The sequence below is a fragment of the Podarcis liolepis genome (assembly GCF_965112155.1).
Source record: "Podarcis liolepis genome assembly, chromosome: 1".
In the NCBI taxonomy this organism is placed as follows: domain Eukaryota; kingdom Metazoa; phylum Chordata; class Lepidosauria; order Squamata; family Lacertidae; genus Podarcis; species Podarcis liolepis.
Genome location: NC_139554.1, coordinates 116,206,861 through 116,219,399, shown reverse-complemented (window position 1 = coordinate 116,219,399; position 12,539 = coordinate 116,206,861). Strand labels below are relative to the sequence as shown.

The window sequence follows — 12,539 nt, the reverse complement described above, 5'->3', positions numbered from 1 at the left end:
ATCTGGCTGTTTTGTTTCCATCCCTCCTTTAAATGTACAAAACCATTTGGTTCAGCAGATCTGGAAAGTCCTGCAAATATGCACAAGCCAGAACACTGTTTGTGGATGTTGCCATTTCACTGCCAATCTGATAGGAATGGGACCACTAAGTTCACCATTTGTTTTTTTAAAAAAGTAGAACTACAGTCAGGAACACCTAACAGTGCTGTTTGGTGATCAGTTCTGTTATTTGCGCACCTTCTGAAAGCTCCTCTTGCTGTGTTATGTACTGCTCAGGAACAAGGATGGCTGTCAGCCCCAGCCTCTTAACACGGGAGGTGAGTTGGTTGCTGGAGAAAGACTCATTTCTTCCTTACTCAATGCTATGTCTCCATGTAGCACAGAAGGAACATTTACGACTCCCCAGCCGTTATCCCTATCCACTTCTGAGATGCTATATGTTGTTCCAGACTCAGATAGCTCCTGCTCTCCCAGTTACGACCCTCAGCATGGCCAACCATGTTTTGGGGGGGGGGTTATTTACAACCTTGCATTGTTGTGAATAGCCAAGGAAACCCCTAAGCATGCGGAAACCCCCACTATGCGTGTGAATTGCTGCCAAATATTTAGATGCAGGGCCACAAAGTTCAGTATTCGGAAGGATGGTAGTGATGCAATTCCAGGGGAATCAGTAGAGATCCTGGAAGTTCAAAAAGGTTGTACTCTTTTGCAGAACTGGCAGAGAGACCTACGTGGAGATAATGTTTAGAATGGGGCAATAATTTGGGCTTGCTATATTCAACACAAACTTCCAATTTGCTATTGTTTGACCAATTCAGATACAGCAACTGGCCTTGTTCGCATGCCACATTAAACCACCGCTTAAAACAAAGTGCAGTTAATAGCAATACTCTCTCATTCCTGATGCCATGCCAGAGATAAGCCAGAGTCTTGGGCTGACATGCCATCTAAACCACTAGAAACAAACAAGGTTTGTCCTTGGTTCTAGGAAAACAAACCATAAAAGAAATTTCAGATGATGCAACAAATCAGACTTGGCTTGTTTTGTCTGTGGTGAATATTCAGCACCAGGAGAGAAATACCATGGGAACTTTTGAGTAGCAGGCACCAACACATTTCCCTTTCACATTAAATCATAACTTGTTTTCAACTATTGTGATGTGTTAACTAGGAATCAGAAGTGATCACAAATTCTGTTCACAATGGCTGACCTGCTGTGATACCTGAACTAGACTTTAGTGTAAAGCACACTCTACAAAATTAGTCCTAATTAAATGGCCCAGTAAGTCAGGGAAGGAAATATTAGCATTATATCTGTGGCAAAATTCTAAATTCCGGAAGACAAGTCTCATAATTTAACTTCCTGTTAAATATCTGAAGTATGGCTAGACTATAGTAGTCTAATCCAGAAATCAACTTTGCAAGTTACTAGGGTGAGGTCTAAAGTAAACTGAATTGGGGAATGCAAATATTGTGACTTGATCCTCGCTGCATTGGAAAGTTGGATAAGAAGTTGGACATAATTTAAATCTTAATCTTAAAAGGCTTAGGGGGAACCCAGTTCCTTTTTCCAATTATTATAAATGCTGACAATTGCTTTTAGCAACATCTCATTGTGGATGAGAGATTTGTGGTAGATGGCTTGCTTTCTTATCTGAGTGTGTAAGAATGTGTTTGCAATTTCCCTTCCCATTCACAGGAGAATTCATTGATACCAGAGATGAGACACAAAGATGAGATCGTTTTGTTGCTATTTAGTTAGCACTTTCACTTGCAATGATTCATTTCGTTAAGAAGCATTCCATTAAATGCCATTAAGGAAGTATCTACTCTAGAAGATTCCTTTCAGGAAAATTCATGCCAATGCTTCTCTTCGCCAACTATTTTCATCTACTGCCATTATTTATATATTTGATATGTAGAAATACCATCAGAGGTCTCAGAATTACTAGTATTATGAAAAGCACAAGAGAACGCCATGTGTGATCAGCTACATCCTGGATTAGCTATAGTTGGAGAAAGGCACACTGAGAGAAATGGTTAGAAAAAGGGGTAGGAACCATAATTCTAGTCTGGATCCAAGGCCTCTCCTCTTTGGCCCTGCCTACCCCCAGATGGAAATTAGGCTAAGAAAAAAGCTCCTATTGGTGCCAAACTACCATTCAGAGAGGAGCTATTGAGTAAAAAGAGGTATTCCTTACCCATTTTTGGCTTTGGCCATGACATACAGTCAAGAAAAGGTACCAACCCAATTACCACCAAGGGAATGTGGCTGTCAACATAAAAAGGACGCCCACCACTGATTTAAACCATTTAACCAAACATACAAATATTTGCAGGGAACCATAACATTTTGTGGAAAGGTCTTTTTCATTTGTGCTCTTTTTCACTCTTTTTTTCTGTCTCTGTCTCACATGCCTGCTTCTTGCCTGCCCACATTTCCTGTAGCCAATTCCCAATTACCTTTCAAAAGCTCATCCCATTTATAAGGCTAAACCATTATCAAAATAAGTGTTTTAACGTTACCTGAGTGCCATTTTAGATCCTGTTTTAATAAATTTATTGTAGGATGGAGAATGTGAAAACCTTGCTTCAGGCTCTCTGAGAACCAGAGACTACACTGCTGCATTATTTTTCCTTTGCGTCACACATTTGGAAGGACACAGATGAGCAAGTTAAAATTTGGCTCTATTCCAGGCTCTGACACTAACTCACTGAGGCTGTGGACAAGTGATTAGCTTCAACTACATCTTAGCTTCCTGGTGTGCAATGAAGATAATAAATACTTTTCGTTCTGCTGTGTGAGGCTACATTCCTTAATCCACCCACATGGCTTTTAAATGCCACTGAAATTGACAGAGCTCATAAGCACTCAAAGGGGCCACAGAAGCATACATTAAAATTAAGAAGGGACCATCAGATGCCAAATAACCTGGTTCAAGTTATCTAAGATGACACTGGAACAGTGTATGACTGTGAATGTTTACTCAATAGTCCTGCTGAATTCAAAGGGACTTATGCACATGTATGCAAAGGACTGAATTCAAACAGTCACTGAAGCTAATGAAGGTTCTCCCATGCTATCCACATACAGCTACCTAATCACTCTATTCCGCTCCGCCGCAATACTCATTTCCTATTCACACCATAAACACTATCTAGAGAACAACCAGGAAGCCACAGAAAAGATGAAGATTTTCATTCGGCATCGAACATACAATTCCCTATATCACCCATGTACAGACGCGTTCGAAATTAAAGAGAGTATCCATTTCTGGCAAACCCATGGAATCAAATCTGAAAGGTTAACGTAAAATGCCAAATCATCCCACCGCTTAAAACTTGCATTTCAATTAACCCCCACACACCTTCAAACCTGCTCCTTTTTAACAGCAAAGCACTGACATGTTGTTTTCCGTCACATCCTATTCCTAGCAGGCACCTCTAAAAACTAGTATTTACCGGGCAGATAACACACAAGGAAAGAAAGCAAAGTGGTGGTGGTTTGAGTGTCAAAACTTCCCTTTTTCACACACACACACACACACACACACACACACACACAAAAACACTGATCTGCAGTGTACTGTTAACTGCGCCCAGAAACAGCGTTCAAAATAGCTCGCTTCCGCTAGGGAGTACAGGCTGCCTTTTCTTTTCTCCTTTCCCCCCCTTCCCTCCAACCAGCCATTTTGCCCTTAAAGTGTCTTCTCGCTTCCTCCTCTCCTTCAACCCAGCCTACATTTTGTGCTGCTGCGGGGTTCTGGGGTGACAGCTGACATTCAGGAGCAGGAAGGGGGGTGGGGTGGAAAGCCCAGATAGACCTCCCTTTGCCTTGGGGTGGGGAGGAGGAGGAGGGGTGAGCGGGAGAAACCAAAGCTTCCCGCCTCTCTGCCTGCCTTCCCCCCCACCCCAAACCTGCGCCGCCGCCCCGTCAAGCCCCGTTTGAAGATGCAACGAGAGGCGCCGCGGCATTCAGAGGCTCGAGGGGATGTCCCGGTGCCGCCTCCTCCTCCTCCTCCTCTCTCCCCCCACCCACCCCAGGGAGCCCGCCCGCCCGGCTCCTCCCGGAGAGACAGGGGAGCTCGGGGACCCCCTCTCCCCGGCAGGTCGGCCTTGCGATCGTCCCTCCCCCGGGCGGGCGGGCAGTGCTCTGCGGTGTCTCTCCGCGTCCCTCCCCCCGGGCGGGCGGTCGGTCTGCGGCGTCTCTGCCTCTCTCTCTCCCCCCCCCCTTCTCCGGCAGGCCGTGCGAGCGCGGCGGGGCGGGCACTTACCGCTCCGGCAGGCGGAGAAGCGTCGTCGTCGTCGTCCTCCGGCGACGGCGGCCCGATCTTGCTGCAGGTAGCCGCCAAGAGCGCCAGCGGCGACGGCTGGGTGTCCTGGGGTGGGGTGAGGGGGGGAGAGAGAGGGAGACAGGCGGCGGGAGAGGTCGGTTAGCGCGGGGCGCGTCTCCGTCGGTCCCCTTCCCTCCGCCCGCGCAGCAGCAGCGGCGCCGCCGCAGCCACCGAAACCCCGCGCTCGCGACGTGTCACCGCCGGGGGTGGGGGTGGGGAGGAGGGGGGAAAGAAGGGCTCCGGGCCCGAAGCCTGCTGCTTCACCCGCCCTCCCGCCTCTCACCTGCGGGGTGCCCGACTCGTCCGAGGCGTCGGCCGAAGCCGATGCAGAGCCGCCGTTCCCGTGCTGCAGATATTCGCCGTGGGGGCCGCCGCCGCTGTTGCTGCCGCCGCCGCTGCTGTCCACGTCCAAGGCAGCCATTTCCTCTTGTTTCACGGGCTTCTCCGGAGCTGCGCGCATAACCGGGGGGGGGAGTAGTTGGAGAAGGGGGGGTTAGGGAAAAAAAAGATAGGCCGGGTTGTTTGGTGGTGCGGGGGGGGGTTGGAAGGAGAAGTTGGGCAGTGGGGGGGGGGAGGCGGAGAGAATCGGTCGGAGGGGGGAGGGGAGGAGAGTCACTGGCGGGCGCGCTCTCCCCCTCCCTTCCCCATCACCCCGGCGCTTGCTCGCTCGCTGGCTCGCTCCCTCCCGCGCAAGGCGAGCCCGCCCTGCTTTCCCTCCGCTCCCCTCCCTCTGTTCCCTCCTCCTCCTCCTCCCTCCCTCCCTCCCTCCGCGCCGCTGCCGCCGTCCCTGCTGCCCCTGCCCCTCTTTTCTCCCTCCTCCCCCTGGCTCTGCTCCTCCTGCTCAGCCAGTGCCGCTCCAGCCACACTCGCAGGCAGACACGCGCGGCGGCGGCGGGCGAGCAGCAACCGAGGCGGCGGCGGCGGCTCCCCAACAACAAGGCCCCGTACGTACCGGTCATGGCGGGAGGACGAGCGAGCGACTTGGCAGGCGAGGAGGGAAGGGAGGAAGGAAGGAAAAGCGCTGGCTTGAACCCCGCTGGTCTCTGGCGCGCAGGCCCCGCTGGCGGCCGCTGCCGCTGCTACGGCTAGGCAGCCGCCGCTGCTGCTGCTGCTGTCGCCACCGCCGGGGACATGCTTATTGTGCGCGCGGGGTTGAAGCGGCGGCGGCGGAGGAGGTGGTTCTGCTGGTGGTGGTGGTGGAGGAGGAGGAGGCGGCGGCCTGGCTCCCACTCCGGGGTCCCCCCCCCCCACTTGTTTTGATTGACGGTGCGAGGAAGCCGAAAGGTGGAGCTTGGAGCAAAAGGGAAGAGGGGGCCCGGCCGACACCGCCAGCACCACCACTACTACCGCCGCCTTGCGCGCGCGCGCCCGCCCGCCCTGAGAGCTGGCCCGGAACTCCCGCCTCCCCCCCTCCACTTTGCTCTCGCGGCGTTCCATGCAGCTCATTGGCTGCGACGCCGCGCGGCCCGCGCTCTCACTGGCCCTCGCCTCTTGTCGCTCAGCCCGCTTGCGGGAGCGGCCCCCGCTCCCCTCCTCCCCCTCCCTTGCCGAGGTGGCTTCCTGTTTGCCAGGGTTTGTGTGAGAGACAATGAGCGAGGCCTTGCTCGGGTGGGCTCGGGCTGAGGGGGGGGGGGAGAGCCAGGCCGCGGCGGCCGCCTAAACCGGCAGTTGAAAGGGAGGCCCTGAGGCAGCCGCGTCAGGGCTGTTGGCCTTTTCCCTCATGACAGAGCTTCGCTTTATAAAGCGCTTGAGGCCTGCTCCCCTCAGAGCGGTTCTCTCCTCGGGCCCTGCTCGATTTCCGTGGGAGACTCGGCAGGGTTTGAATTCTCCCTCGTTCCGGCTGCCACTCAGCGTTTTGTGACAGTGGCTCTAGGGAGGAGGAGGGAAAGTTGGAGGCTGCGCTTATGGACCGAAAACAAAACCACCCCCTCCTAAAAAAAATTAAAAAACAAAAATTCTCCAGTTAAAATGTCGGCGCACTGCGGGCCAATCAGGCCCGCTTGCGAATGTTTTGAAGGCCCTGAAGTGCCAGACCCGGGCCTTGTGCTTACGTGTTAATGTCATCTGTTAACTTTTTTCCAGAAGCGGGTTTCTTTTTAAAAAAATATTTCAGGCCTTAGTTCCCACGAGCTAAAAGGACATTGATTTCCAGTATTTAGTCTCTGGTTAAGAGAGTTTTGAATATGAATGGGGCTTCGTCTTGGCGAATGATGAGCTTAGTAAAACACTTAGAGTTTTAAAATGATAAACAGTTGAGCATCTCTAATTTCTCTCTCCATGGTTTTAAATAATCAGCTTTTACATTGCTTACTGTGAGTTCATAGAGCAACATAAAAAAAAATACTGCTTAAAGCACAAAAGCAGTAAATCCACATTTCTCAGTGGCAAAACTGCTGTGATTATAGTGAAATTCCTTCCAGTAGCACCTTAGAGACCAACTAAGTTTGTTATTGGTATGAGCTTTTGTGTGCATGCACACTTCTTTAGATACCTTTGTTTTTATTTTGACTACGGCAGACCAACACAGCTACCGACCTGCAACTGTGATTATAATGGCTCTGAATTGTTCCTGAAGAAAGCAATTCCATCTCCCACTGAGATCAATGGCGAAAATTCCATTGATTTAATTCTAATTGATCGGGTGCTAATCCTCAAGCATTTCTTGAATTAGGATCTGTATAAATTTGTCAAAATTACATGGATGATTTTTTTAGATGTGTTTTGGATTTTTGTTATTGATATGTGTCACACCAAAATGCACTTCAACTATAAATAGCATAGGGATTGTTTTATATATTTTTGTGTAGATCCCTTGTTGAGTTTGAGGTTGGCTTGAAGACAGTGTTGAACTCTTGAAGACATGCGTTCTGATACTGTCCATGTTTGCTAAGAATTAACTGATACTGTTAAGTGGTGCTTACTTTCTAGTAAGTGTACTCACAGGATTCCAGCAGCTATTTTACTTTGGGGTGAGGGACTTCAGCATACAATCTGTGGTTAGTTCAGGACTTTTTGACATCTTAGTGAAAAGCATTTAGTGAGCATAATAACTGACACAGCACATGATGGGAATAAGTTGGATTCTATATGTTATGAAATACAGTCTGTTCATCAGACGTAGAAATTGCCAGGATTTGGTCATTAAGTTCTAAGTGCAGGTACAATAGACCAATATACATGAGACTTCCTCCTTTTCTATGTCTATTTGTGGCTGGCCAAGAATGGATGGTGTTCATGTTATCAGATGGTGTGCAGTTATAAAACTGATCAAAGCAGAATCATTTTTCTGTTTCAGTTTTGGATTACTTTCAGTTAAGGCAAGGGAATAGTCATGAATTCATCCATATTTAAAATATTGCATATTTTTATTTTAAAGCACAAGCGAGTTTCCCCCTTATTTTGGTTGTGGGCGCAAGAAAGCTGAAAGGAGGCTTGCAGCAGAAGAGGGAGATCTGGCTTGACAGCACCATCACCACAACTACCTCCACCATGCCTATCAGCTCAGCCTCCCCCTCCCCCCCTTAGTGCTCCTAGCGACTCATTGGCTGCAGTGATCTGTGGCCTAGACACTTTCTGCCTCAAGCCAACAGGAAACCATGTAAATGAATAATGTGAGGTTTTTTGTACCCCTGAACATGTTGCATTAACCCATTATCCTGACTTAATAATAATGTAAACATGAAAATTAATACTGATTTATGAGACATTTTGGGCAGCTAATGTGAAAGTAGCTGTTGGGCACTGTTCACTGAACCCCAGTTCATCAGTGAAAGGGAACCGTGGACACACACAGCTTCAGAGGTTAGATGTAGTAACTACTCTCAGTAGAGGGAATACAGAAATCAAAAGCTTGCAACCAATTCAAAACACTGAAAATCTTTCCTAAAAAGGGTTGTCTTGGTAATATGGCGAACTGCCATTAGGGAAGAAGCAAGGCCGGCCTTGGGAGGGATCAGTTCAGGCCGCAGTAGCGAGAAAGGCCTTTTCTCTTATCCCAACCAGATGTATTTTCAGGAGACGGAAGAGGGCTTCCATTGATAGTTCTTAATATGTGGGAAAGGTGGTGTGGGAGAAGATGGTCCTTCAGATAGCATGTTCACAAACAGTAACGGTTAATGGATGTTTTTACAATCTTTGAAACTGCCAAGAAAAATATTGTCCCTGGAATATATAAATAAATAAGCAAACAGTGTCATGTTTGCCCCAGTTTGTTCTTTTAGATAAAACTTCAAGTTTGATAAAAGGTCATGGACTCAGTTTTAATGAAGAGTGAGAGTAGATTTGAATGTGTCTCTTTGTATTATGTTTTCTAGGGGACACAATATATACACACACACACACACACACACACACATTGGACCCTCTGGATACGAATTAAATTTGTTCTGGTGGTCCGTACTTAACCTGAAAAGTCTGTAACTGGAGGCGCCGCTTCTGCGCACACACGCGGCATGATGAGCGCTTCTGCACATGCGCGCGCGGTGAAACCCGGAAGTATACACTTCCAGGTTTGCCACGTTCGCAACCCGAAAGTTACATATCCAGAGCAGTATGTAACACTGTGTGTGTGGGGGGGTGTTGTTTAGTCATGTCCAACTCTTTGTGACCCCATGGACCAGAGCACGCCAGGCACTCCTGTCTTCCACTGCCTCCCACAGTTTGGTCAAACTCATGTTAGTAGCTTCAAGAACACTGTCCAACCATCTCGTCCTCTGTCGTCCCCTTCTCCTTGTGCCCTCAATCTTTCCCAACATCAGGGTTTTTTCCGGGGAGTCTTCTCTTCTCATGAGGTGGCCAAAATATTGGAGCCTCAGCTTCAGGATCTGTCTTTCCAGTGAGCACTCAGGGCTGATTTCCTTAAGAAATATTATATATTATTATATTATATATTATTACATTATATTATGTGTCCCCCAGAAAACATAATACGTACAAAGAGACATATTCAAATATATATACACACACATGCTCAAAATATCTGATTAAATGGAAAATGGCTTTAATTTTTTTTTATTGCCTTTCATCTATCCTGTTAAAGTTTTTAGTATAGTGCCTGTCTGACTGCAAATCTGTCTACGCTACTGTGCAGTGGTATTGTGTTACCCACCACATAGATGAAGCTGTCAAACTTGTGTTTTGAATACATTTTCAGGATTTGATGAGTAGGGCATTTCAAATGGGGTTGAGACTCTGCATGTCTGGTGCATGCATACTCTTTCAACACAGGAGCAACAGTTTTCAAAGGTTGCTTATAGTGATACACACTCTATACATGTATAATGTTGAGAACCACAGTCATTTGCAGATATCAAACAAACACCAAAGAACAAATTAAACTCCAGATCAGAGAAAAGGTCCAACAATGACATGAAAGCGGAGTTCAATTTTTATTTAACCAACTGAACCCTAGGCCTAGCCTGTGCTGTGGTATAGAATAATATGGAGCCATTAAAACACTTGAGCTTTGAGAGCAGCTTTCAGTACAGTGATAGATGTCACTGGCAATTCATGGTATCTGTTTCATATGTATTTTTACAGCCATCCCTATAGTAAAGTTCCGTTGTGGTTTACATGAAAAGAGCCTGCTCCATCAGGCCCGTGGCTCACTTAGTCCAGCATCCTGTTTTCACAGTGGCAAACCAGAGGCATGTGGAAAGCATGCAAGCAGGGCATGAACACAGCAGCACTCTGCCCACTTGTGACTAAAGGCAATGAGTATTCAGAAGTGGAACACAGCTATTGTGACTACTAGCCAATGATGAGCTTTATCCTCCATGAATTTGTCTAATCCTCTTTTAAAGCCATCCAAGTTGGTGGCTCCCCATTTATAGAAGGTTCTCCCCAGGGAAATTCTGCTAGTGCCTTTATGATACACATTTAGGTACCAGGCTATAACGTTCCTCTTCAGCCTGGCTGATTAATACCCAATGCCCTTCTGAATGTGTTTGGGGAGGGGCGTTCATTGGTTTGTGTCTTTAATGTTCTTGCTTTTCTTATGTATTTCGTATTTTTATGTTGTGAACCATCCTGAGATGAAGGCGGGTATACAGATTTAATAAATGAAATAAAAATAACTGCTTTGGTAGTATTTGTAAATCTATATAACGATTGTATGTTTATGTCAATTGTGGCAGAATAACAAAAGAATTTGATTTTTTTAAGATAGGAATGGTTTGGTAGTACAGTGGTGCCTCGCAAGACGAAAAGAATCCGTTCTGTGATTCTCTTCATCTAGCGGTTTTTTCGTCTTGCGAAGCAAGCCCATTGACGGATTAGCGCTATTAGCGGCTTGTAGCGGCTTATCTGCTGATCAGATCAGCTGATAAGCGGCTTAGCGGCTTAGAAAAGGGGGGGGAAACCAGCAGGAACTCGCAAGACATTGTTGTCTTGCGAAGCAAGCCCATAGGAAATTCGTTTTGCGAAGCACCTCCAAAACGGAAAACCCTTTCGTCTAGTGGGTTTTCCGTCTTGCGAGGCATTCATCTTGCGGGGCACCACTGTATGTTAGGTGACAATGAAAGCTGAATAGTAAAGCCATGCCACCAGTTAAATGGGACAAAGGTCTGAAACCTAGTCCTTAGAGTGGAAAATTCATCAGCCATGCTGAAACTCCCTTTGCCCCGAAAAAAATAATAAGGAAAATTAGCTAAGTGGAAAATGTAAGATAGCAGACATTACCACATTTTCCCTTATCAAAGGCCCAGTAAGGTGTTTTTGATACCTTAAGTAGAAGTAATTGTGATAAAGGAACCCATATTGTTTGACATTAAACATAAGTTGGCACTGTTAGATCCCCCAACATATTTTTTAAAAAAGCTTTTATGGGTTATTGTGAATATATTTTATTTGAAACATTTGTAATTTTTTACTTTTTTACTTTTTTTTTTACAGTGGCATGTGTAATGTACGCAAATCTCCCAGCAGCCAAACAATGCCAACCCCTGTACTGAAAGTAGTTCCAGGGGCTCAGCCAGAAAGAGGAGACGGGAAGACTTGATGCATGGCCTGTGTATATTAGTTGATGAAGAGTGTAAGGATACCAGAAGTGCCTTTCACATAGACTGGTGGAATAAAATGAATGAAGAGTCAAGCACTGGAGCGCACTGTATAAATACGGAATTTGTATGAGAACGTGGATTGGGATAGTAGTCCGGAAGGTAATGTATTTTCACAAAATACGCAAGGCTACCTTTGCATCTAGAAGGAAGCTGCGGCAAGCTGTACGTAGGAACAAAAAAGAAGACAAAATGGTAGTGCCGTGTGCTGAGCGATGCAACAAAATTGTCGTAGTCCATCACCACTGACTCTGTATCAAGAACCAGATGTGATGCCCTTCGTAATAAAAATGTATGTGTATTTAAGGTGCAAGGAACCCCAAGTCATGGCAGTATTGTCTATATATCACCAAGTGATTAACTCCAGATGACAGCAATTCCAGAGGTTCCACAAATGTTTTTCAAGCATATTCATTATGGTGCATTTGGTTGAAAGACCCAATAATATTAGAGGACTTTCTAAAATACTCTCAGGTTTCTTACAGGCTTTATTTATGGAACAAAATTAGCCACAATAAGGGAGGTGTTTCCAAACAAGCAACAAGTGGACAGTGATAAACAGTTATTCAACAGGGTTGCCATGTGTTTGCATGCTATTCCATTTACTGAAGCTGGGTTGATGTGACAAACACACATTGAAGCACAAAATAATTCAAAAGAACCCAAGGGCCTATGCAAACATATAACATAGCTCAGAAATACTGCTGTTAAAGGCTTTTGAAATGACTGTGATGATCCAAACAGATTATAACATGGACATCACTGGTGTTTTCCATCATTACTGGGAAGCAAATATCATTTCAGGCTCAAGTTTAAAACACTATTTTAGAGGTCTGGTAAGAATGTTATTACCTTGACAGAAACTGATTAGTTGACTCAGATACCCCTATATTGAGAGATCAGAAATAGCAAAGTAAAACATATTTTTCACCTAGCAAAATTTTCCTCAAGTTTTGGGGTGAGTCATCTTGGCCCAATATACTCTCCACCCATTTAAGGTACTAAAACAACCTTCAAAAACGCCTTTTCCTTTTGTTCAAAACAAGTACAAGCTGAAAGCTGTTTCAGTGCACATGTTGGAGATCCTTACCACTTTGTATTGATACTACTGATGATACATTCTACTCAATAAAATTATATTTTTATACTT

The 12,539-nt window shown here is 46.2% G+C and overlaps 1 protein-coding gene and 1 long non-coding RNA gene across 4 annotated transcripts in view; one reads left to right on the top strand and one right to left on the bottom strand.

Annotated features, from left to right (window-relative positions):
• Positions 1–5,733, bottom strand: part of SP3 (Sp3 transcription factor) — a gene marked incomplete at its 5' end in the record, with an annotated part of 25,595 nt that extends 19,862 nt beyond the window's left edge. The window contains 3 exons of one of the 2 annotated variants that reach the window (XM_083468348.1): positions 4,275–4,379; positions 4,618–4,784; positions 5,287–5,733. In XM_083468348.1, coding sequence (XP_083324474.1) covers positions 4,275–4,379; positions 4,618–4,784; positions 5,287–5,293 — 279 coding nt within the window. Of the gene's footprint in view, positions 1–4,274; positions 4,380–4,617; positions 4,795–5,286 lie in introns of those variants that run through there. The other variant, XM_083468347.1, reaches the window with a different exon arrangement.
• Positions 4,235–12,539, top strand: LOC310691106. 2 transcript variants are annotated; one of them, XR_014518326.1, is made up of 2 exons: positions 4,235–4,341; positions 11,226–12,539. It is a non-coding gene; the product is annotated as an uncharacterized lncRNA (long non-coding RNA). The 2 variants fall into 2 exon arrangements; XR_014518327.1 differs by lacking the exon at positions 4,235–4,341 and adding an exon at positions 4,804–5,278.